At 40.9% G+C, this 26,552-nt stretch overlaps 1 protein-coding gene across 1 annotated transcript in view; it reads right to left on the bottom strand.

The window, feature by feature from the left end:
* The window catches only part of LOC109905329 (glycine receptor subunit alpha-4), a gene marked incomplete at its 5' end in the record, with an annotated part of 43,171 nt that overhangs the window by 15,979 nt on the left and 640 nt on the right, over positions 1–26,552 (bottom strand). Inside the window, 3 exons of the mRNA XM_031791403.1 lie at positions 20,119–20,201; positions 21,547–21,770; positions 26,432–26,499. Coding sequence (XP_031647263.1) covers positions 20,119–20,201; positions 21,547–21,770; positions 26,432–26,499 — 375 coding nt within the window. The remainder of the gene's footprint in view (positions 1–20,118; positions 20,202–21,546; positions 21,771–26,431; positions 26,500–26,552) is intronic.

The following is a 26,552-nucleotide window of genomic DNA, read 5'->3' as shown; positions in this document are numbered from 1 at the left end:
TGCCAGGTAGGTACTGTTAAGGTGTATGACTCGAGTGGTCATGACACTACCCCAGACTTTCTCTCACAACTCACCTCTATTATCTTTTCCAGGGACTTCTGTGACTGTGGAGTGGCCGGCAGTCCAGCAGCAGAAAGGGGGCACAGATTGTGGGCTGTTTGCTATTGCAAACAGTCTTACTCTCTGCAGGGATGAGGAACGTTCCATGGCACGATACCATCAGAAATCCATTACAAATCATATATTCTCTTGTTTTCAGGCTGGGCGCCTGGAACCATTTCCCAGTCCAGATTCCAGTCCCTGTCCTGGGTCCAGGACTCCCAAGGTGTCCACGCCCTACACAACAGAGGTCAGCGTCCACTGCTTCTGCTGGAAATACGTGGGAGAAGGTAAGGTGGTGGCCTGGTGTAGGAAGCATTTTCATGTGTCTTGTTTGTTTCATGTCGTCAATGTGCATGAATTTGTCTGTCCATCGACATCCTCCATCATGTTTTGTCTCATGTTTTCCCCACCCTTGTTTTCACTGCTTGGCCGGTTCTCCACCTTAAGACAGTTGGAATTTTATTACATTATCTTGTTGTAAATTGTATGTTATTGTAAATAACCTTTATCATGTTGTCATATTGTTTTTAATTAGTAGAAGGATATGTTTACTTGCAGACATTGGCTGTGAAGATGGTAAGTTGGTTGGTACTGTAAGTATATTGCACATATACAGTTGAAGTCGGAAGTTGACATACACCTTAGCCAAATACATTTATACTCAGTTTCACAATTCCTTATTTAATTATAGTAAAAATGTTACTGTACTTTAAGAATGTGAAATGTGAGAATATTAGTAGAGAACGATTTATTTCAGCTTTTTTTTTTTCTTTCATCATATTCCGTTTGGTCAGAAGTTTACATACAATTAGTATTTGGTAGCATTGTCTTTAAATTTTTTAACTTGGGTAAAATGTTTTGGGTAGCCTTCCACAAGCTTCCCCCAATAAGTTGGATGAATTTTGGCCCATTCCTCCTGACAGAGCTGGTGTAACTGAGTCAGGTTTGACGGTAGGCCTTGAAATACATCCACAGGTACACGTCTAATTAACTCAAATGATATCAATAAGCCTATCAGAAGATTCTAAAGCCATTATATAATTTTCTGGAATTTTCCAAGCTGTTTAAAGGCACAGCCAACTTAGTGTATGTAAACTTCTGACCCACTGGAATTGTGATACAGTGAATTATAAGTGAAATAATCTGTCTGTAAACAATTGTTGGAAAAATTACACATTTTTGATGTCCTAACTTACTTGCCAAGGCTATAGTTTGTTAACAAGAAATTTGTGGAGTGGTTGAAAAACGAGTTTTAATGAATCCAACCTAAGTGTATGTAAACTTCCGACTTCAACTGTATCTTACTTACAATAATGTTCACAGGCATGTAAATATTTGTATATTCTTCCATTTGTTTGCTGGTAAATATTTGAAACCTGCTCAAATTGGCTGTAAGTGTAGACATTTGCATACTAAATGTATTCATTGCAAGTTCAATTTACAACTGACTGAAATTGACTGTTCAGTTGCCCAGTTCCTTACTACTGGTCCTTCCCGAGCCAGTAATATTTTGTGCCCAATTCAAAATCAAAGTTTAGGCCAGCGTTGGTATGGAATTGGACATTGATTTCTAGTTAGTGTTTGCATATCTGGAGGTTCTAGATTTGTGTATGTAATATAGCAGAAGTGTCCCGGAGCCCATTACACAGCAGGGTTGAGTCATCACCATATTGCTAGACCTATTCAAGCCCCATCAGGTCAAACACTACAAAGATAGAGTATGGGTTAAAGGCCTTAATTAACCTGGGTAAAAATAAAAAATTACAAAAAAACTTCTCAGCCTGTAGGGCTTCCAACTAAACCAGGCCCATGTTATTGAAAATTATGTATCCTTTGTTTGCTTTTCCACTCCATCACCCCTGACTGAAACTGGCTGCCTGTCGAGGACAAGTGATAGGAAGAACTAACCGCACGCAGCGCCTGTCTCTTGATTCTCCCTCTTCCCTCTCTCTTCATCCTTTAACTCATTCTCTCCTCACCCTCCAGACGAAATTCTGCATCTGGTGACATCAGCCCAACAATCTGCCCATTCATCCCCTCCTCCATCTCATCACATAATTTAAAGCTACTGTTATTGTCATGTTGTCATTATCTTCTAATAACGTTTGCTAGCCATATCATAATATGTGAGATACACAGATTAACTAAAAACACTAGCACTACAAACACACAGAACAAAGAGAGCAGCAGTGCATGGACTTCGCTGTCTCCCTCTTCAAGTTCCCCTTCCTATTGAGAACAAGTGGCAGGCAGAACCTCCCAACAACACAGCACCCACCTCTATTCCAATTAAGTATTTCAGTCTGATTGCCATGTGAGTATTCAAAAAAAGTCTGAAAATAAATTAATGACGCCTGTAACACAAAAAGATAAGTGTATATATTTTAAATCGCAAATATTGCCATCTGTTTCACAAGGTGTTCATTGCTGTAAATTGTAACGTATCCCTTGATGGTATTTGTTAGTTCAACATTTTTGTTGCATCCTGGGACCTATAATATGTACATATATAGTCAACCACATGGGTGTACTAATGAGCTATGTGAGATATAAACTTATGTACTTATGTAATTGTATTGTCTTTTTTTATATAAGAACGTTGGTGACTGTAACTATAACAAATGAATTATGCTTTTTTGCCGACGTTTACTGACACCGGACATATTCAATGGGTGTTGAGCGTTCGTAAATTCATCAGTTATTCTGCACTCTCTGGTACAATCAGATGAGAGTGCTCTGAAATCGGAGTAGATAGCCAGCCTGAATTTACGATCGCACCCGAAATGGTTACTTGCAAAGTGGAGTCTTTTGCTAAGACATGTAGCCAGCTAGCTAGGTAAACAATGAAGCAAAGTCCCAACTCATGACGTTACTACCCTGCATGATTCTGGAGGTAGCTAACCAACCAGGTTCAATGTTAGCTAGCTAACATTAGGCTACAGCTAGCCAAGCTAATGACTGAGATATAAATAATAAGATCATACAAGTAACATTAGCTAGATAGCAAGCCAGCTAACGTTAGCTGGCTGGCTAGGTAAACAATGACCCATAATCCCAACTCATGATGTTACTGCCTTGCATGAATCTGCAGGTAGCTAACCAACCAGGTTCAATGCTAGCTAGCTAACATTAGGCTGTATCTAGCCATGCAAATGGCTCTGAGATACAAATAAGAAGATCATACATTAGCTAGCGAGCCAGCCAGCTGACATTAGCTAACTAACAGTACAATTTATATTGAAATGAAACCACTTCAAAATTAGAAATGTAAAATATCTGAAAATGTACCATCATTCATGGATGGGTGCGTCTCCTGTCGGATGCCAGGGTTGACCTTAGTTTGAAGATGTAATCCAGAGGCAGGTGTTTTCTCCATCTCCTTAGCTATCATACTCGAATTCCACTGATTTTCAACACTTATGCAGTTTTACTACACGATACATTTAAAAAATCATGTTAGACAGGATTACCTAGACATACTGACCAGCTGAAATAGACAGAAGGTTGCTATATGGCAAACCAATCCAAACTTATCTCGGCATGTCCAGCACACTCATTATCTCAGACAATCATGGCTAGCGGGAAGGCTGCTGGCTTTTTCAGAGGCTAAACCAACAGGCTCGTAATTTAACAACTGTATTCTTTTTTACAGATGGCATACAAGTTTGTTATTATTATGATAGTGCACATGTTCGAGAAACCATTTATCACAAAGATAGCGCCGACAGAGAGAGCTGCCTTGTTTATAGTTCTTAGGAAACTTTGCAACAAGCATTTCATTACACCTGCAGTAACATCTGCTAAACACGTGGATGTGACCAATAAAATGTTATTCTATTTTATTTATGCCCCAAAAAACACACATTTTGATTAAAAATAAGTTCACGTTCAAACGGCTCGCCTGTGAAGTAGTGACCCACACCTAGCTTCCTGAAATGGGTCACAAATGTGGAAAAAGTCAAGGGGTCTGAATGTTTTCCGAATGCACTGAATATACAATTTAAAATATTACATGATATTATATTTCATAAAACTTTACCCAATACATTTAGTATGTTCACTCAGGCCATTACTCCATTATTACATATTTACAATGCAACATTCATGTGTACGTGTGTAGAGTTCATGTCTTATCATGTGTATGTGACTCTTCCTATGTGAGTGTCTCTTCACAGCCTCCAGCTGTTCCATAAGGTGTATATTTGATCTGTTTTAAAATCTGATTCTACTGCTTGCATCAGTTACCTAATGTGGAATAGAGTGTCATGTAGCCATGGCTCTATGTAGTACTCTGCACCTCCCATAGTCTCTTTTTGACTTGGGGATCGTGAAGAGAACTTTGGTGGCATGTCTTCTGAGATACAGTTGAAGTTGGGAGTTTACATACACCTTAGCCAAATACATTTAAACTCAGTTTCACAATTCCTGACATTTAATCCTAGTAAATATGTCCTGTCTTAGGTCAGTTTGGTGATCCTCTTTATTTTAAGAATGTGAAATGTCAGAATAATAGTAGAGAGTGATTTATTTCAGGTTTTATTTCTTTCATCACATGCTCAGTGGGTCAGAAGTGTACATACACTCAATTCGTATTTGGTAGTTTGCCTTTAAATTGCTTAACTTGGGTCAATTGAATTGTGTAGTCTTCCACAAGCTTCCCACAATAAGTTGGGTGAATTTTGGCCCATTCCTCCTGACAGAGCTGGTGTAACTTAGTCAGGTTTGTAGGCCTCTTTGCTCGCACATGCTTTTTCAGTTCTGCCCACAAATGTTCTATAGGATTGAGGTCAGGGCTTTGTGATGGCCACTCCAATAGCTTGACTTTTTGTCCTTAAGCCATTTTGCCACAAATTTGGAAGCATGCTTGGGGTCATTGTCCATTTTGACACATTTGTGACCAACCTTTAACTTCCTCTGGTGTCTTGAGATGTTGCTTCAATATATTCACATAATTTCCCTCCCTCATGATGCCATCTATTTTGTGTAGTGCACCAGTCCCTCCTGCAGCAAAGCACCCCCACAACATGATGCTGCCACCCCCATGCTTCATGGTAGGGATGGTGTTCTTCGGGTTGCAAGCCTCCCCTTTTTCCTCCAAACATAATGATGGTCATTATGGCCAAACAGTTAAATTTTAGTTTCATCTGACCAGAGGACATTTCTCCAAAAAGTATGATCTTTGTCCCCATGTACCGCTGCAAACCGTAGTCTGGCATTTTTTATGGCAGTTTTGGAGCAGTGGCTTCTTCCTTGCTGAGTGGCCTTTCAGGTTATGCCGATATAGGACTCTTTCTACTGTGGAAATAGATACTTTTGTACCCGTTTCCTCCAGCATCTTCACAAGGTCCTTTGCTGTTGTTCTGGGATTGATTCGCACTTTTCGCACCAAAGTACGTTCTTCTCTAGGAGACAGAATCTCCTTCCTGAGCGGTATGACGGCTGCGTGGTCCCATTGTGTTTATACTTGCGTACTATTGTTTGTACAGATGAACGGGTTACCTTCAGGCGTTTGGAAATTGCTCCCAATGATGAGCCAGACTTGTGGAGGTCTACAATTTTTTTCTGAGGTCTGATTTCTTTTGATTTTTCCATGATGTTATGCAAAGAGGCACTGAGTTTGAAGGTAGGCCTTGAAATAAATCCACAGGTACTCTTCCAATTGACTCAAGTTATGTCAATTAGCACATCAAAAGCTTCTAAAGCCATGACATCATTTTCTGGAATTTTCCAAGCTCCTTAACAGCACAGTCAACTTAGTGTATGTCAACTTCTGACCCACTGGAATTGTGATACTGTGAATTATAAGTGAAATAATCTGTCTGTAAACAATTGTTCGAAAAATGACTTGTGTCATGCACAAAGTAGATGTCCTAACCATCTTTCCAATACTATAGTTAACAAGAAATTTGTGGAGTGGTTGAAAAACAAGTTTCAATAGTAGTCCAGGTTCAACAAAGTTAGAGCCTGTAGGACCTGCCCTGTTGATAGTGTTGTTAAAAAGGATGAGAAGCGCTTTATTATGGACATACTTCTCCCCATCTTAACTACTGTTGAATCAACATGTTTTGACCATGACAGTTTACAGTCCAGGGTTACTCCAAGCAGTTTAGTCACCTCAACCTTCTCAATTTACATATTATTTATTAAAAGATTTAGTTGAGGTTTATTGTTTAGTGAATGATTTGTCCCAAATACAATGCTTTAAGCTTTTGAAATATTTAGGACTAACTTATTACTTGCCACCCATTCCGTAAATAACTGCAGATCTTTGTTAAGTATTGCAGTGATTTCACTCACTGTAATAGATGACATGTATAGTGCAGAGTATCCAAAGACACACTGGCTTTAGCCAGTGGCATGTCATTAGTAAAGATTTTTTTAAAGTAAGGGGCCTAGCCAGATGCCCTGGAGAATTTCTGATTGTAACTGGATTACGTTGGAGAGGCTTCCATTAAATAACACCCTCTGTGTTCTGTTAGACAGGTAACTCTTTATCCATAATATAACAGGGGGTGTAACACAACTTTTTCCATCAGCAGACTATGATCGATATTGTTAAAAGCCACACTGAAGTCTAACAAAACAGCTCCCACAATCTTTTTATCATCAATTTCTCTCAGCCTATCATCAGTCATTTGTGTAAGTGCCGTGCTTGTTGTCCTTCCCTACAGCATTGTAAATGGTCAAACATAATTTTTTCCAAAAGTTTACTAAGGGTTGGTATTTTAGCCAGTAAAGGCTACTATTCTTGGGTAGCGCAATTACTTTTGCTTCATTCCAGGCCTGAAGGCACATACTTTCTAGTAGGCTTAGATTGAAGATATGGCTTATATGAGTGGCAATATCGTCTGCTCTTATCCGCAGTAATTTTCCATCCAAGTTGTCAGACCTTGGTGGCTTGTTATCGTTAATAGAGAACAATAATTTTTCACTTCTTCCACACCAGTGGTGGAAAAAGTACCCAACTGTCATACTTGAGTAAAGGTCACCCAGTAAAACCCTACTTGAGTAAAATTTTAAAACTATTGTGTTTAAAATATACTTAAGTATCATAAGTAAAAGTAAAAGCATAAATCATTACAAATTCCTTATATTAAGCAAACCAGCTGATACCATATTCTTTTTTCCCCTCTTTTTTTCAGAAAGCAAGGGGCATACTCCAACATTCAGATATAATTTACAAACAAAGTATGCATGTTTAGTGAGTCCGCCATATCACTGGCGGTAGGGATGACCAGGGATGTTCGATTGATAAGCCCGTGAATTTGGAAAATGTATGGAGTAAAAAGTACAATCTAGTCTTAAGGAATGTAGTGAAGTAAATGTAAAATTAGTCAAAAATATAAAATATAAAGTAATGTACAGATACCCCCCAAAAACTACTTACGTAGTACTTTAAAGTATTTTTTTACTTAAGTAGTTTGCACCACTGTTCCACATTCACTTTACGGAATTCAAAATGACAATGCTTGTCTTTCAAATTTTGATCAGTTATATTTGGATGTGCAGTGTCAGTGTTTGTTACAGGCATTTCATGCCTAAATTTGCTAATCTTGCCAATGAAAAAAATCATTAAAGTAAATTGGCAATATCGGTGGGTTTTGTGATGAGTGAGCCATCTGATTCAATGAATGCCAGAAATGTCATTTTAAGGTGCTCCAAAGCTTTTTACTTTCATTCATTATGTCATTTATCTTTGTTTCATAGTATAATTTATTCTTCTTTTAACTCAGTTTGGTTGTGCAGCCAGACTTATTTGCTATTCCTTTTGTCTCTTCCCTCTTGTCCTTCATCAATCCACAGGGATTTAATAGTTTTTACAGTAATTTTCTTAATGGGTACATGCTTATTAGGAACTGGAATAAGCAATTTCCTAAATGTGTCAAGTGCAGTGTTTTGTTGCTACTCATTACACAGCACATAGCAACAAATATTATTTACATCAAGAACATATAAATCACTACAAAACTTATTCTATGACCTCTTACACACTATATTAGGCCCAGCCTTTGGAACGTTGGTGTTCCTAGATATGGCTTGTATATTGTGATCACTACATCTGATGGATTTGGATACTGCTTTAAAGCAAATTTCTGCAGCATTAGTAAAATATGTGATCAATACATGTTGATGCTTTCATTCCTGTGCTGTTTGTAACAAAGCTGGTAGGTAAAGCTGATAATCTGAACAGGTTGTAGGCAGTAGTTACAGTTTGAAGCTTTTTCTTGCGTACAGCTTGATGAAAGCTTGTCAACATTTAAATCACCCAGAAAATATACCTCTGTCGATATCACATACATTATCAAGCATTTCACACGTTATCCAGATACTGACTGTTAGCGCTCGGTGGTCTATAGCAGCTTTCCACCAGAATGGGCTTTAGGTGAGGTAGCTGTACCTTTAGCCTTATTACTTCAACAGTATTTAACATGAGATCCTCTCTAAGCTTTACAGGTACTGTATGTGGTTCTGAATATAAACGGAAACACCCCCACCTCTAGCATTTCCATCAATTCTGTAGATGTTATAACCATGTATTGTTACCACTGTATCATCAAAGGTATTATCTAAGTGAGTTTCAGAGAATGTGAGAATGTCATCTGTTACGAGCAAATTATTGTTTCATGAACCTTGTCTCTTAAACTACATATGTTAATGTGGGTTATTTTAACACTTTTCTGGGATGCTTTCATTGCTCTACTGGGAAGCGTAGCAGAAGTAGACATGCTCATGTTATTTATGTTAGTGCAGAGTGAGCTGCAGACAGTGGACTTCCTACTAGGGCACAACGCCTCAGTGCTAACTCTCACGTTTTAGGGAAGACACAGATGCAGACAGTGTCGAAGTAACACAAGTTTATTACAAGAACAGGGGCAGGCACAATGACAGGTTAAGGGCAGGCAGAGGTCAATAAACCAGATCTGGAAACAGGAGACAAAGGTCTGTGAGACATGGGTTGGATTTTAGACACATGACAGTGGGATGTAAACAAAGGGTATGGGGCAACAGAAGACGAACAGCAGAGGGGCTAATGACCTTGGAAATGGGGAAAGGGCCGATAAACCATGGGGAAAGTTTGCGGGACCCAACCCAGAGTGGCAGATCCTGGGTGGACAGCCATACCTTCTGCCCGAGACGATACCGGGGTGCCAGGGTCCGCTTGTCGTTGATACCTGGAGGTGGTCTTGAAAAGGGCCGACCGGGCTCTCTTTCAGCTATGATGACAGGGGCGGACAAACATCTGGACAGAAGTTATGCCGACCTCTTCCTCTTGCTCAGGGAAGAGCGGGGGCTTATAACCCAGGGAACACTGAAAGGGCGAGAGTCCCCTAACACGAAGGGGGGTTGAGTGGGGATGCCTAGCTCGGACGCTAGGGTAGCGTCCATAAAGCTCTTATCGGCCCCAGAATCGATGAGCACCTGGAGAGATTGACTGGTTTCCCCATAGCAAAATGACATGAAAAGGGGTGCGAGTAAGGGGAGAGGACTCTCCATCGAAGCATTCCAGGGGAGATAAGCGGGGTTCCCAGGAAAACGGGGTGGCTGGGGAGGCGATGCTGCTACCAGCCAGGTTACTGAGGAGCTGGGAGGTTACCATCATGGTAGGCTGCCTAACAGCCTGCGGAATTTGCTCCAGCAATGTGTTCAGCACTCAGTCAAGGTCTGGAACTCTTCCATAAGACCATGAAGCAACTCCTTGTGCCTTCCGATGGTGGCTCCCTGGGAGGAGATGGTGTCGCGGAGCTGGTCCGAGTCTGCTGGGTCAGTCATGGCCAGTTTGTACTCACACATTTTAAGGAAGACCGAGATACAGACAGTGTCAAAGTAAACAAAGGTTTATTATTAGAACAGCGGCAGGCAAATTGATAGGTCAAGAGCAGGTAGAGGTCAGTAATCCAGATCAGAGTCAAAATGTACAGAACGGCAGGCAGTCTCAGGTTCAGGGCAGGCAGAGGTCAATAATCCAGGGTGGTGTGACAAGGCAGGTAGGCACATGGTCAGGGAAGGTAGAATGGTCAAAACCGGAAAAACTAGAAAACAGGAACTATATAAAAAGACAGGAGCAAGGGGGAAAACACTGGTAGGCTTGAAGGACAAAATTAACTGGCAACAGACAAACAGAGTCACATGTATAAATACACTGGAGATAATGGGGAAGATCACAACTTGTAGACTTGTTTACGTGCTGCTGTGCGTTTTGTTGCTAACCTTACTTTGCTACCTGACAACTTTACGGTTTTACTTTTTAATTACCGTTTATATTTTTTGTTTTCCCTCACTCAACTTTTTTTTTCATTCAACTTTTTCACTCCGGACGCTTTATCTGAACGTGGTTCATCAAGACCTCCATCATCCGAAGCTAAGTAGTAACATTAACATGATGCCTTCTAATTGCAGTCGCTGTACTCATAATATACAGGAGAACAATTGCCTTACGGCGAGGATAGCTGTGCTACAAGCCCAGCTTCAGATGCAATCATTAGGCAAGGGTAATTTCAGTGTAGGAAAGGATGAAACAGCGTCTGTGCCACCAGTAAGTACAGATAGTAGTATAAACCCCCTCACAAAGTCCCCGCCATTAAACCTTCTCATGGCTTCCGGGGGGAAATTCTGTAGGAATGCTCAACCGGTGGCTCAACCGGTGTCGTTCATTCAGCCGACAGAAACTTTTAACCGGTTCTTCCCATTAAGCAGCGAGTCAGAGGCCGAGCCTTCTATGGTCTCTACTCCTCCCGTTACGGGGTCTGTGATGCCGAAGCCTCCCACGATTGGCTCTGACAAATTGAAAACCCTGGTCATTGGCGACCCCATTACCCGCAGTATTAGACTTAAAACGAATCACCCAGTGATCATACACTGTTTACCAGGGGGCAGGGCTACCGACTAATCTGAAGATGGTGCTGGCTAAAGCTAAAACTGGCGAGTGTCGAGAGTATAGGGATATTGTTATCCACGTCGGCACCAACAATGTTAGGATGAAACAGTCCAAGTGCAACATAGCTTCAGAGTGTAAATCAGCTAGAAAGATGTGTCGGCATCAAGTAATTGTCTCTGGCCGCCTCCCAGTTAGGGGGAGTGATGAGCTCTACAGCAGAGTCTCACAACTCAATCACTGGTTGAAAACTGTTTTCTGCCCCTTTGTAGATAATTGGCCCTCTTTCTGGGACTCACCCACAAACGGGACCAAGGAGTGTTGAGGAGTGACGGATTCCATCCTAGCTGGAGGGGTGCTCTCATCTTATCTATGAATATAGATAGGGATCTAACTCCCCTAGCTCCACAATGAGATAGGGTGCAGGCCAGGCAGCAGGGTTAGCCAGCCTGCCAGCTTAGTGGAGCCTGACACTAGCACAGTCAGTGTAGTCAACTCAGCTATCCCTGTGCCTCGACCTAGGTTGGGCAAAACTAAACATGGCGGTGTTTCCCTTAGCAATCTCACTGGAATAAAGACCTCCTCCATTCCTGCCATTATTGAAAGAGATTGTGATACCTCACATCTCAAAATAGGGCTACTTAATGTTAGATCCCTCACTTCCAAGGCAGTTATAGTCAATTAACTAATCACTGATCATAATCTTGATGTGATTGGCTTGACTGAAACATGGCTTAATTAAGCCTGATGAAATTACTGTGTTTAACGAGGCCTAACCTCCTGGTTACACTAGTGACCAAATCCCCCGCTCATCCCGCAAAGGTGGAGGTGTTGCTAACATTTACGATAGCAAATTTAAATGTACAAAAAAATATATATATGTTTTCGTCTTTTGAGCTTCTAGTCATGAAATCTTTGCAGCCTACTCACTTTTTATAGCTACTGTTTTACAGGCCTCCTGGGCCATATACAGAGTTCCTCACTGAGTTCCCTGAATTCCTATCAGAACTTGTCATCATAGCAGATAATATTCTTTTTTTTTGTGACTTTAATATTCACATGAAAAGTCCACAGACCCACTCCAAAAGGCTTTCGGGGCAATCATTGACTCAGTGGGGTTTGTCCAACATGTCTCCGGACCTACTCACCACCACAGTCACACTCTGGACCTAGTTTAATGTTCCCTCATAATCCTGGACTATCGGACCACCATTTTATTACGTTTGCAGTCGCAACAAATAATCTGCTCAGACCCCAACCAAGGATCATCAAAAGTTGTGCTATAAATTCTCAGACAACCCAAAGATTCCTTGATGCCCTTCCAGACTCCCTCTGCCTACCCAAGGATGTCAGAGGACAAAAATCAGCTAACCACCTAACTGAGGAACTTAATTTAACCTTGTGCAATACCCTAGAGAACTAAAAACATTTGTCATAAGAAACTAGCTCCCTGGTATACCCGAGCTCTGAAGAAAGCTTCCAGAATATTGGAACGGAAATGACGCCACACCAAACTGGAAGTCTTCCGACTAGCTTGGAAAGACAGTACCGTGCAGTATCGAAGAGCCCTCACTGCTACTCGATCATCCTATTTTTCCAACTTAATTGAGGAAAATAAGAACAATCCAAAATGTATTTTTGATACTGTCGCAAAGCTGACTAAAAAGCAGCATTCCCCAAGAGAGGATGGTTTTCACTTCAGCAGTGATAAATTCATGAACTTCTTTGAGGAAAAGATCATGATCATTAGAAAGCAAATTACGGGCTCCTCTTTAAATCTGCGTATTCCTCCAACGCTCAGTTGTCCTGAGTCTACACAACTCTGCCAAGACCTAGGATCAAGGGTGACACTCAAGTGTTTTAGTACTATATCTCTTGACACAATGAAAATAATCATGGCCGCTAAACCTTCAAGCTGCATACTGTACCCTAATTCCAACTAAACTACTGAAAGAGCTGCTTCCTGCACTTCGCCCTCCTATGTTGAATGTAATAAACGGCTCTCTATCCACCGGATGTGTACCAAACTCACTAAAAGAGGCAGTAATAATGCCGCTCTTGAAAAAGCCAAACGTTGACCCAGAAAATATAAAAAATCTACCCATTTGAGAGTCTCAACCTTTAAGTCTCTATTGAAGATTCATCTCTTCGGTAGGTCCTATAATTGAGTGTAGTCTGGCCCAGGAGTGTGAAGGTGAACGGAAAGGCACTGGAGCAGCGTACCGCACTTGCTGTCTCTGCCTGACCGGTTCCCCTCTCTCCACTGGGAGTCACTGCTTACTGGTGTTCTTCCATGCCGTCCCTAGGAGGGGTGCGTCACTTGAGTGGGTTGAGTCACTGATGTGGTCTTCATGTCTGGGTTGGCGCCCCCCCTTGGGTTGTGCCGTGGTGGAGATCTTTGTGGGCTATACTCGGCCTTGTCTCAGGATGGTAAATTGGTGGTTATATCCTGCCTGTTTTGCCATGTCTGGGGGTGTCATCGGATGGGGCCACAGTGTCTCCTGACCCCTCCTGACTCAGCCTCTAGTATTTATGCTGCAGTAGTTTATGTGTCGGGGGGCTAGGGTCTGTCTGTTATATCTGGAGTATTTCTCCTGTCTTATCCAGTGTCCCGTGTGAATTTAAGTATGTTCTCTATAATTCTCTCTTTCTTTCTCTCTCTCGGAGGACCTGAGCCCTAGGACCATGCCTCAGGACTACCTGGCATGATGACTCCTTGCTGTCCCCAGTCCACCTGGCCATGCTTCTGCTCCAGTTTCAACTGTTCTGCCAGCGGCTATGGAACCCTGACCTGTTCACCAGACGTTCTACCTGTCCCAGACCTGCTGTTTTCAACTCTCCAGAGGCAGCAGGAGCGGTAGAGATACTCTCAATGATTGGCTATGAAAAGCCAACTGACATTTACTTCTGAGGTGCTGACCTGTTGCACCCTCGACAACTACTGTGTTTATTATTATTTGACCATGCTGGTCATTTATGAACATTTGAACATCTTGGCCATGTTCTGTTATAATCTCCACCCGGCACAGCCAGAAGAGGACTGGCCACCCCTCATAGCCTGGTTCCTCTCTAGGTTTCTTCCTAGGTTTTGGCCTTTCTAGGGAGATTTTCCTAGCCACCGTGCTTCTACACCTGCATTGCTTGCTGTTTGGGGTTTTAGGCTGGGTTTCTGTACAGCACTTTGAGATATCAGGCACATGATTACTGCATACAATAGCTGTAGGTTTTAGATTAACTGTCTTCAAAGTAATGACTCGGGACGTCGGGTTGATATGAAAGCTTCTTTTAGTAATAATACTTGTTCACGTTACATTTAACAACTTTAGACTATACAGAGCAATGCAGGTAAGATATTAGCAGAAAATCTGCTTAATCAGTTAATCACCTTGCACCTGCACATAACTGGCGCAGTATCTCTCTCATTCCTGTCGCAAGGCATTCTGGAACTTGCAGTCAAAAGCTTAATTCAATACTAACCAATACAATTACTTATGTAAATAACTAAAGAAATATCTTTAGATACCTCTCAATGAATTAACTTAAACATTAACTCTGTAACACATTCAAGTTACAACAGTAGGATCAGCAGAGGCATTTAGGGCAGTTAGAGGGACATACTTTAGGTTACTTACATGGTGGCTTCCAAAGCCACTGGGATAATGTACATTTGCTGAAGCATTATGGCAACTCAGCGACACAATGGTAGGGATTAATTGAGGCTGGGCTTGGGTCATTGATAAGTCATTATCTCAACACTGCCTTATAAGGCTGTGAAAGGATCCAGGAACCCAAATGATTTTCATGTATCCCCTCCTCATTATAAAACAAGATTTGTTTCCAGAAGGTATCAAAATGTCCATCAAATGTTACACCCACAGAGCTGCAATAGTCTCATAGCCGTTTATGGAGTTAAAAGTCTACTCGGGGGGGCACAAGGCTAGATATTATGGGGCATTTGTTGGTGTCAAGCAGATACCCAATCAGTTCTTTGAAATCCATCTTCAGCTGTTCTGAGCTGCCCTTCATAATGTCATTGAATCCCACATTAACTTTGATATACTCAATTTCCTGATGCAGGTTTAAAATGTTTGATGTCCTGTACTCGTGCTCCTGGGTAGCACAACGTTTTTGCTCCAGGGACTGAGACATTTCTCACCATTGAACTGCCCAATACAACGGCCGGAGAAGGGGATGGATAAATCTGCTCAATCCTACTCCTCACACAATTTGTTGAATCTTTCACGGGCCCACAATCTCTCTCCCTCTCTGCTCTGATAAACATGATTCTACAACTCTCATCTCTCCAGCGTTGCACTTCATCATTTATTTCCTTATAGAATTGCGTGAATGGTTCTGAAGGAAATGCAGCACCCCGTGATAAATTGAAATAAATTAGCTAAAGTTATAGAATTACTGCTGTCTGTTCAGAAATAAATTAAATCATTCAGAATAGCCTACTACACCATGAGAAGACGAATAATTTAGCCACAGAGGATCAATAGCTACTTAAAACAAATTGCCTAGCTGTGGATTGTAGCCCAATAACCAGGGAATAGCCTACAGTCGGGAACGCACTACAAATCTGTCAGTGAAAAAACAGCATGCAGACAAAAATGCCTTTCGCAACATTTAAAAAATATTTGAGGGAAAACAGGTTGGAAAGCAAATGTATCCTGCTGAAAAGAGAAGACTGTATTCTGTAGGCTACCAACTTCCAAATATTGTTTTACAAAGTTAAGCAAGAGAGAGAGGCTTATGACGCGAGCCTGTTGGCCATCACCAGTAAGTGAGCTGCTAATCATTGGGGGAGTCCGTGAAACTGGAAAGCATTTTTAGGACTATCATTTCCTCTTCATATTGTAGACTACAATATGTGTCGACACACTATTGATGGATTCAAGACAAGGTCGTTTTTATTGATCTCAGATTCTATGTTTGTCAGTGTCAAAGTAGCCTGCCATTTCGATCATTTGTGCAGTATAAAAAAATATTCTTCTGAAGTCTCTAGTCAGCTAAAATGACGTAGAATTGCATGAAATGTGTTTATAAAAGGCCACATTTTTCCGGACCATAGGCTACTAAACATGTTCCTCATGTGTGCAACTTCTTTAAGTGCCTCTACTCTACTGCTCTATGTCACGACACAAACGCAATGATATGCATGCAATACTTTATAATAAATGTGGGGGTTTTTTGTACCTCAAAATTCCCTAGGTGACCCCCCTCTCAATCTCACTTTTTGTTCCGGCACATCCCGATTTACAAATAAAGACTGCTAAATAGCTAACTAAATAGCTAACAAAATGGCTACATGGAGATGAGCTTTTGTATTTTATTCTTATTTTTGCACTGTTTCTATGCACACTCACATGGCCCTACAAGCTACGCACACTGACAAACACACATACAAACACTCACTAAATCATTTGCTCTCATACACATAATATGCACATACATTTATGCTGACTCTCCACACACCCACTCACATATACAATCATCAAATAAGCTGCTGCTTCTCTGTTTATCATATATCCTGATGACTAGTCACCTTACCCTTATACATATCTACCTTTATCAATCCAGTGTCCATGCACATTGTAAATATGGTACTGGAACTGACCCTGTATATAGTATGCTTACTTACTTTATCATGTTTTTCTTATTTACTATCTTGTGTGTTTTTGTGCTACCTTATTATTTTTAATATAACATTGTTATTGATTACTGCATTGTTGGGGTTAGAGATAGCATTTCACTGTACTTGTGCATGTGACATTACAACTTGAAACATTAAAGGGAAACTACACCCCAAAACTGTAATTTTTCCAAGACCTAAAAAATTGTCCCCTGATGTGGTTCAAACATTGTTGTGGACTTGGAACATCCAATTTTGTTGTTTTTCTATCGAAAACAGTGTGATTTTGAGAGTGAAAACCTGAATAAAATTTGAAAAACAAAATGGAGGAAATGGGATTTGGGAAAAAAATTTACAGATTTTTATAAGGCCCTACATTGGCGCATACACAAATATGCATACACATAATATGCATGCGTACACGAGCACAGACACACCTCAACCCAGTCTATCCTCCCACACCTTTGAAGGCTCCATTTCCCCACACAGGGGTCTGATTACCAGACCATTAAAAATGCACGTAGCATGCATTAATATTTTGGAATAAAACTACTGATGTCTTTCTGGGCCCTTGGGGCCTGTGTAACAAAGACAGAAATTATTCAAGATATTATCCCCTGATCCTTACCAGCAGCCTGAAAACAACATGACCACTAAAATACAATTATCTTGCTCCAGAAGATTTCAGTGTCATTCACATATCCTTCCCTAACAAGCAAGGAGAATATTAATTAATGTCTTCACAAAAGTGACTAAATGTTATCTTTTCCTTCCCAGTTACACACTAATAGGAGTCAAACATCAAATGAATATATTCAAAGTGTGTGGTCAAAGTGTAATTTATGAGATGCACTGTCTGGATTTATTTGACGAGATGACCTAGTCTTGTCCCTGTAAAAAAACACATTTAGATGGAGGTCTGAATTGGTCAAGCTTCAGCTTTACTGTCCAACTCTGTCCTGTGGATTTACACTTTATACATCTACTTACTGACTTAAGGATACCAAATTGGGTCATGAGAACACATGATGGTTTTAAAGATTGTTTGATGTAGGATATTGCTACAGTACATACTATTTATATATACTAGAGCTCAAGGCATCAAGACTAAGGCTGTCAAACAGCATTGGTCTGGACTTCCATTCTCAGAATTAGCAGACCCTGAAGATATCCCTCTCTCTTTTCCCTCCTTGCTCTCGCCCTCAATGTGCAGCATTGGCAGTTGGCATAGCGTGTGATAGTTAAACCTTCCTGTTATATCTGTTAAACCTGACATGTCCTCCCCATGCAGCCAAGGTGATCACACCCTGGGCGGTGTACTAACACTTGTCAAAACAGAGCTGGCTGTTCCCTTCAGAGACACGAAGAGGAGGGCTTCTTTTAATCAAAAATTATTAGGACTCCTGTAATGGTCCTGTCAGGTAGTAAACTTGCTGGCTGGCATGCTTTCCTATGTTGGCCAAGATTTCTCTCCTCAGCTGCTCTCCACACTTTAGGAGGGTAGGTTTAATTGCAAACAACAAATATATTTATCAATCTTTTACCATATTTGGCATTGAAATATGAGTATACCACACTACTTGACATATAATTCATTTCAAATGCCTGCTGCTGGATCTCCCAGCAAGAAATATTTTGTTTTCCGAGCCAGGTTTGCTCCCATTTGGTTCTCCTCTTGCTAGTTATTTTGTCTGGCCTGGCAGAGGTGGAATTAAGCCACCTACGGGGGCGAGAGGTGGGTCATATAATAAAAGGGGACACAAAATGAAAGTTTCATTATTGATATCTTCAAAATTGGATTTGTGGATGCTATCAGTGCTTGGGGCAAGGGGTAGCAAATATACTTTTTTTCACATTTACATTTTATTTATGTAACAAGGAATGACATGCTATGCACAGACTTTATAGACTAGACATTGTTCTGTTGATATTTTTCATGAATAGATTCCTACATTTGATACACAGCACAGGAATTGCATTACCCTTACACAACAACACTGACAAAGCTAACCAGTAATCTTGTATTGCTGGGTCGCTAAATCACACAAGTCGGTGTCAGAAAGTCCGTCTTTCATTTTATGTATGCACAAGTCCGTCATCTGAGGATGTTTGATAAAAGCAGCAACTCAAAACCTAGCCTGTCACATTTAGGCATTGCATTTAACCTCAATCAATGTCACTCATATGTGGTGATATTACAAAAGTATGTGGACACCCCTTCAAATGAGTGGATTTGGCTATTTCAGCCGCACCCGTTGCTGACAGATGTATAAAATCGAGCACACAGCCATGCAATCTCAAAAATTGGCAATAGAATGGCCCGTATTGAAAAGCTTAGTGACTTTCAATGTTGCACTGTCATAGGATGCCACCTTTCCAACAAATCAGTTTGTCAAATTTCTGCCCTGCTATAGCTGCCCTAGTCAACTGTAAGTACTGTTATTGTGAAGTGGAAACGTCTAGGAGCAACAACGGCTCAGCCGCACCGTGGTAGGCCACACAAGCTGACAGAATGGGAATGCCAAGTGCTGAAGCGTGTAGTGCATAAAAATTGTCCGTCCTTGGTTGCAACACTCACTGCCGAGTTCCAAACTGCCTCTGCAAGCAACGTCATCACAATAACTATTCGTTGGGAGCTTCATGAAATGGGTTTCCATGGCCGAGCAGCCGCACACAATTCTAAGATCACCATGCGCAATGCCAGGCGTCGGCTGGAGTGGTGTAAAGCTCGCCGCCATTGGACCCTGGAGCAGTGGAAACACTTTCTCTGGAGTGATGAATCACGCTCCACTATTTGTCAATCCGATGGATGAATCTGGATTTGGTGGATGCCAAGAGAACGCTACCTGCTCCAATGCATAGTGCAAACTGTAAAGTGGTGAAGGAGGAATAATTTGCTGAGGCTGTTTTTCATGGTTCAGGCCAGGCACCTTAATTCCAGTGAAGGGAAATCTTAACGCTACAGCACAAAATTACATTCTAGACAATTATGTGTAGTTTAGCGAAGGCCCTTTCCTGTTCCAGCATGATAATGCCCCCGTGTAAAAAGCGAAGGGCCATACAGAAATGGTTTGTCAAGATCAGTGCGGAAGAACTTCACTGGCTGGAAAAAATCCATGTCCTCAACCCCATCGAACGCCTTTGGGATGAGTTGGAATGCCGACTACGAGCCAGGCCTAATCGCCCAACATCAGTGCCCGACCTTACTAATACTCTTGTGGCTGAATGGAAGCAAGTCCCCGTGGGCAATGTTCCAACATCTAGTGGAAAGTCTTCCCAGAAGAGTGTTAAGGCTGTTATAGCAGCAAAGGGGGGACCAACTCCATGTTGATGCCCATGATTTTGGCATGAGATGTTCGATGAGCAGGTGTCTTACTAAATTTTGGTAATGCATTGTATCTCTTAAGAAATTTCACAACTTAAAAACAAACACTCCATTCATGAACTAAAAGCCAGTGTGAAAATGGCTGGGGAGGGAATTAAAAGGAAAATTAGGAAGGAGACTCACAGCTTTCAAGCTGCATGGTACAGGTCTGAATATCCATGGGGAAATTCTTCAAGTCCATAGGGCAGGACAGGATGAGAGTCAGCCTGAGATAGAAAGAGAGAGAGAAAAGAGAGAAGGGAAGTTTTAGGTGAAGGTAAAGAGCAAATGAGAGCGTGAAAGAAGAGAATTACAACATACAGGGACAAATTAAGACAAAGAGTCAAAGGAATACAGGTATAATCAGAAATTCCCCAGGGCAACTTTCTAGGCCCCATACTTTTTTCAATCTTTACTAATGACATGCCATTGGCCTTAAGCAAAGCCAGTTTGGCTATGTATGTGGATGACTCAACACTCTACATGTCAGCTACTACAGCGAGTGTAATCACTGCAACACTTAACAAAGCTGCAAGCTGCATTTAGTTTCAGAATGGGTGGCAAGGAATACATTTGTCCTAAATATTTAAAAAACTAAGAGCATTTTATTCACTAATCATTCACTAAACCCTAAGCCTCAACTGAATCATGTAATAAATAATGTGGACATTTAGCAAGTGACTGCCATGGCAGCAGCTAATGGGGTCCTCAATAAATACAAATACAGATGCAAAGGGACTTTGAAATGTGATTGAAAACATACCTAATGCTATGTTGGTACCAATATTTATGGCCTACCCCCTAGATAAACTCTACTATACATTATGTCATGATTTGTGTGCGTTTTCTCCGATTATCAAAAAAGGCTAATTGCAAAGGATGCCATGAGTTACGGTGCCATTTGATTACAGGGCTTTGCCGTAATAGCAAACTAATTGGTAGACACGTCCTTCCCTTTATTTATTGCAGCGCTGACGCATTGAGTCTTCAAGGAGCCGTGAGGAAGAGACAGAGCTATTAGGGAGTTTGGGTTTGAAGAGAAGCTTTGTAATTACCTGCTGTAATGCATTGCCCAGAGGAGCGACGAGAGCCACCAGCTCTAGGCTACTCGCAGGAGCCTCCATTGCTATTGTGCTGCGATAACGTGCAATAGTAGGCCCAGAAATACAATGACGAATGAGCCTTCGAAGCTTCTCTGCGTGTGTATTTTATCCTTAGCTCAGAGGTAGCTACGAAAATGTATTTGGACTAGTGTGTGATGACTGTTAGCGGATACATCTGCCATTGTAATCAATATGGCATGCTTAACTGTATATTTTTCACTTCCCTTCATGGGGTCATGAATGTTGATGGAGGAGAGATATATCAACTCACAGCGGTGTATGGGTTGAGGGGCTAATACAGTATATTGGTATCAAAGTTATCGTAATGAATAAATCACTGCCGCCCTCGTTGACCATAGGCAGAATTGAATTGAATAACTCACTAGCTTCCCCTTTGGCCATAGGCAGAATTGTCTTGAATAACTCAATAGCTCCCTCTGTGATCACAGACCGAACTGCCTCTGCTCACCTGATGCTATATAGTACGCTCCCATCTTGGAATATCCGCAGCAGTTTGTTGTCAGTGGTGACCTCATGAAAGTTAGCCCCCTTCTCGTTAGCGAAGAACAGGTCAGGCTTCCAGATGGAGTCCAACATGGAGGGATCCAGGTCCAAGGAGTTGTCCGGGTACTCCTGGTAAGCCAATCGGGGATCGTTCCATTTTTGCCGTAGGAACACATTGAGCCTGTAGTCCTGTGGATTGACCAAGAAATTGACTCATTGGCTCTTTCTCAATTAATCTTTTCTCGATTCTTCGCATCGCATCCTCTTTCCTCGCCTCCTCCTCAAAACGCATAGGAGAAGATGTCAGAAGGGATGAACTTTGGGCCTTCTCCTTGAATGCCGTTGAGAAGTAGGCGAGGTGATGGGATGTGAGGAATTGCAGAAGATACATCGAGGTTGAGCCGAGATACTGTTGCCAGGTTTCAATGATTTAATTAGCATGTTTTGTTCATGATAGTCTGTCTAAGAAGTGCGAAGTCTGATTAAATGAATAACCTTTACTGTTGTTAATTATACAAAAGCCAATGCGACAAAGGGAAGCTTATTTTCAATTAGTAGGGTGTATTTATACTTCGAAAATAATGTATATCTTGATCAGACTGATTTGAATTATTTGTTTTTAGTATTTCCTTTAGGGGTAGATTATCTTTAATATTGCAGATAGATTGTCAATGAAATTGTCTGCATCACTTCCAGTCCCTCATATATTTTTTGCAAATATATATATATATATATATATAAACATACATATACATACCTACACGTACATACACATATAAATACATATAAATAAATATCTTCAAAAATATATATTTCCTTTATTACCCTCCAACCCTAAAACCCCTCCCCCAATTGGAGCAAACTAGTGAAAAACAAACCTTAGGCCTTTATTTCCAGCTTATTCATACTATATACATTTTATGGTCACAGTCTATTTTACAATAGTTCCATTTTGTTTGTTTTTACTCCTGTCCTTCCTCTACCCTCAACCTCTCCCATCTATTTCTGATGTCTATCCTGTTTGATTTCTATTTGCCATATCTTTCAAACTGTGCTCTTTCAAAAAAGGTCTTAACCATTCAAAAGTTTGGGGTCACTTCTTGTTTTTGAAAGAAAATCAACTTTTTTGTCCATTAAAACAACATCAAATTGATCAGAAATATTTTTAAGTTCCTTGGCTAACACATCACGGACAAACTGAAATGTTTCACCCACACAGACAGCGTGGTGAAGAAGCCCCAACAGCTCCTCTTCAACCTCAGGAGACTGAAGAAATTTGGCTTGTCACCAAAAACACCCGTAAACTTTTACAGATGCACAATCGAGAGCATCCTGTCGGGCTGTATAACCGCCTGGTACGGCAACTGCTCTGCACACAACTGCAAGGCTCTTCAGAGGGTAGTGAGGTCTGCACAACGCATCACCGGGGGCAAACTACCTGCCCTCCAGGACACCTACACCACCCAATGTCACAGGAAGGCCAAAAAGATCATCAAGGACAACAACCACCCGAGCCACTGACTGTTCACCCCGCTATCATCCAGAAGGCAAGGTCAGTACAGGTGCATAAAAGCTGGGACCGAGAGACTGAAAAACAACTTCTATCTCAAGGCCATCAGACTGTTAAAACCTCTTTGGGATGATGCGAATTTTCGCAGCTTTTTGTTAAAAATCGCGCAACATTTCAGCGTCCTGCTACTCATGCCAGGAATATAGTATATGCATATGATAAGTGTGTGTGTATAGAAAACACTCTGAAGTCTCTAAAACTGGTTAAATCGTGTCTGTGGCTATAACATAAAGTGTTTAAGGAGTCAAAATGCGTCGAAAAACTGTTCCCAGAAACACAAAAAATATATCCATCCGCCAGTCAATGTAATGTCTAAGGCTGAAAAAAATACATGAAAACCCCCTGTAAACGCCTACAGCTTCCACACGATGTCGCCAATGCTGTCATTTTCATTCGGCTTTATCCTTGGTTTGGGTAGCGTGACGTATATCCTTTCTTTGGGCTCACCACAGGATGTTATGATTGTGAAAACATGGACGATGATTTCAAGACTTGTTGCTATCAAATACAGATCGCCCCGTGATCAATTTAATCGATTATTAACGTTTATTAATACCTAAAGTTGGTTTAGAAAAGTAATTTGAAGTGATTTGTAAAAGTATATAGGCTACTTTTGTAATTTTAAAAAGTGACGTTGCGTTTTGTAAAGGGGAATTTTCCTGGATCAGACCGGTCTTCAGCAAATCACATTTTGGGTATACAATGACGGATTTAATCGGGAAAAAGACCCAATTGTGATGTTTATGTGACATATAGGAGTGCCAAGAAAGAAGCTCGTCAAAGGTAATGAATGTTTTATATTTTATTTCTGCGTTTTGGGTAGCGCCGGCTACCGCAAAATCTGTTGTTTTGTTGACGGTCTGGTATTCTGGGGGGGTGTTTGCTATCAGATATTCGCTTCTCATGCTTTCGCCGAAAAGCATTTTACAAATCTGACTTGGTAGCTAGATTCACAACGAGTGTAGCTTTAATTCACTACCTTGTATGTGTATTTTAATGAAAGTTTGATTTTTATCAAAAACTATACGTGGCGCTCTTGAAATTTCCGCTGATTTGATCCCCACAGCGGGAGCTAATCCCTAACAAGTTTAAACAGCCATCAATAATCTCTAGCCACTTTAATAATTTTAATAATTTGATGTAATAAATGTATCACTAGTCACTATAATTAAACAATGCCACTTTTTATAATGTTTACATACCCTACATTACTCATCACATATGTATATACTGTACTATACCATCTACTGCATCTAGCCTATGCCATTCGGCCATCACTCATCCATATATTTACATGTACATATTCTTATTAATTCCTTTACACTTGTGTGTATAAGGTAGTTGTTGTGAAATTGTTAGATTACTTGTTCGATATTACTGCATGGACAGAACTAGAAGCACAAGCATTTCGCTACGCTCGCATTAACATCTGCTAACCATGTGTATGTGACCAATCAAATTTGATTTGATTTGAAATACAGTGTAGACATTGTTAATGTTGTAAATGACTATTGTAGCTGGAAACAGCTGATTGTTTATGGAATATCTACATAGCAGAGGCCCATTATCAGCAACCACCACTCCTGCGTTCCAATGACACGTTGTGTTAGCTAATCCAAGTTGATCATTTTGAAAGGCTAATTGATCATTAGAAAATCCTTTTGCAATTATGTTAGCACAGCTGAAAACTGTTGTTCTGATTAAAGAAGCAATAAAACTGGCCTTTAGACTAGTTGGAGCATCAGCATTTGTGGGTTCGATTACAGGCTTAAAATGGCCAGAAACAAAGACCTTGCTTCTGAAACTCGTCAGTCTATTCTTGTTCTGATAAATGAAGGCTATTCCATGCGAGATATTGCCAAGAAACTGAAGATCTTGTACAATGCTGTGTTCTACTCCCTTCACAGAACAGCACAAACTGACTCTAACCAGAATAGAAAGAGGAGAGAGAGGCCTTGGTGCACAACTGAGCAAGAGGACAAGTACATTAGAGTCTCTACACTGCCCGCATTGCATCACGTCCAATGGCAGCATCCAAACTCAAGAATCGCCGAGGCTCAATTCTTGATGGCTGATTCGCGTGTTCATTCTACCTTGTGAATGAAAATAATGAGGGAAAAAATGTAGATTTCAATAGGTTTTTGGTGTAGCAGGTAAAACGTCACATTGACACACTGCTGGTGGCAACGTGTGTACTGTAGCAGACTTGTTAGCATGGGATGTTAATTGCTTAATTATCTCAGGAACCACACCTGTGTGGAAGCACCTGCTTTCAATATATGTTGTACCCCTCATTTACTCAAGTGTTTCCTTTAATTTAGCAGTTATCTGTAGTGCAGGCTGAGGTACCAGATTCTGGCTTAATCCAAGTATTGTTCAGTGCCTGTTGAAATGACAAATATCAGCTTTGTGGGAAGCAAAATTAACAGCTATTTTGAAATTGGGTCGACAAAAAGTACATGTCCTCATTTAGTCACGGTAGTTATTCAAGTAAATCATTCTAGTAAATGCTCATGGTAATGAGAGACTCTTTGGCTGTGTTCTTCCCTGGCAGTTTTCAACTGTCTGTCTCCGTTCCCATGAGGTATCACAAATACACTAAGGACAGCACAACAAACAACTGGGCCACAGCATCCAGTGACATCATTAGTGTCCTCTCTGTCCATGCTGAACTAACCTGGGGTAAAGTCCTCAGGGCCCAAATATATTTTAACAGCTCACTGCTACAATCTACTGACCAAGCACTTTCCCCAATTCTTCATTTTAATTGCAGAGTGGACTGTTCATTATCAGAACATCACTGACCCACTGTTCTCTGAAGATTGCTCTGATAGGCTCGAGGAAATAAAGGGAGAGAGGTGAGGGAATTGCTCCAATACTGAGCAGGCCAAAGGTTAGGAATGAACAGGTATTATATTAACTGGAGGAGAGCTTTCAGATTTCTCTTTTGTAAATTCTGGGATTTAGCTAGTGTAAACCTGCTCAAATATGATCCTTATCGAGGTAATTCATGATTATACTGAAAAACGAGACTGGCTTAGGGTTATCATGATTCCTGGATAATTATGGTATTTTGTTTAATGTGCATATTCATTTCAACATTTAATTTCACCTTCCTTTTTTATAGGTTTGTGTCTGAGATGAATCTGTTCCGGACAGCAGTAGTCGGCAACATATTCAATGATTAAGCTTGAAAATGTATGGATTCCAATTCCAGGACGTTAATTGACTACGGAAATTCAATGAACTCATTTGACTTTTCTCAGACGTGTTTTCTCACCATAGTCGTTTCTGTGATGGACCCAAAGCTGTTGATGAAGATATTGCAGGTGACATTCACAGGCGGACCTGAAAAAGAACCAAAATAAAATCCATCACTCCGTATATGGAATAATCCTTTC

Source organism: Oncorhynchus kisutch, linkage group LG15, assembly GCF_002021735.2.
Source record: "Oncorhynchus kisutch isolate 150728-3 linkage group LG15, Okis_V2, whole genome shotgun sequence".
Lineage (NCBI taxonomy): Eukaryota > Metazoa > Chordata > Actinopteri > Salmoniformes > Salmonidae > Oncorhynchus > Oncorhynchus kisutch.
The sequence above is the reverse complement of the archived record's forward strand: the minus strand, read 5'-3'. Positions and strand labels throughout refer to the sequence as shown.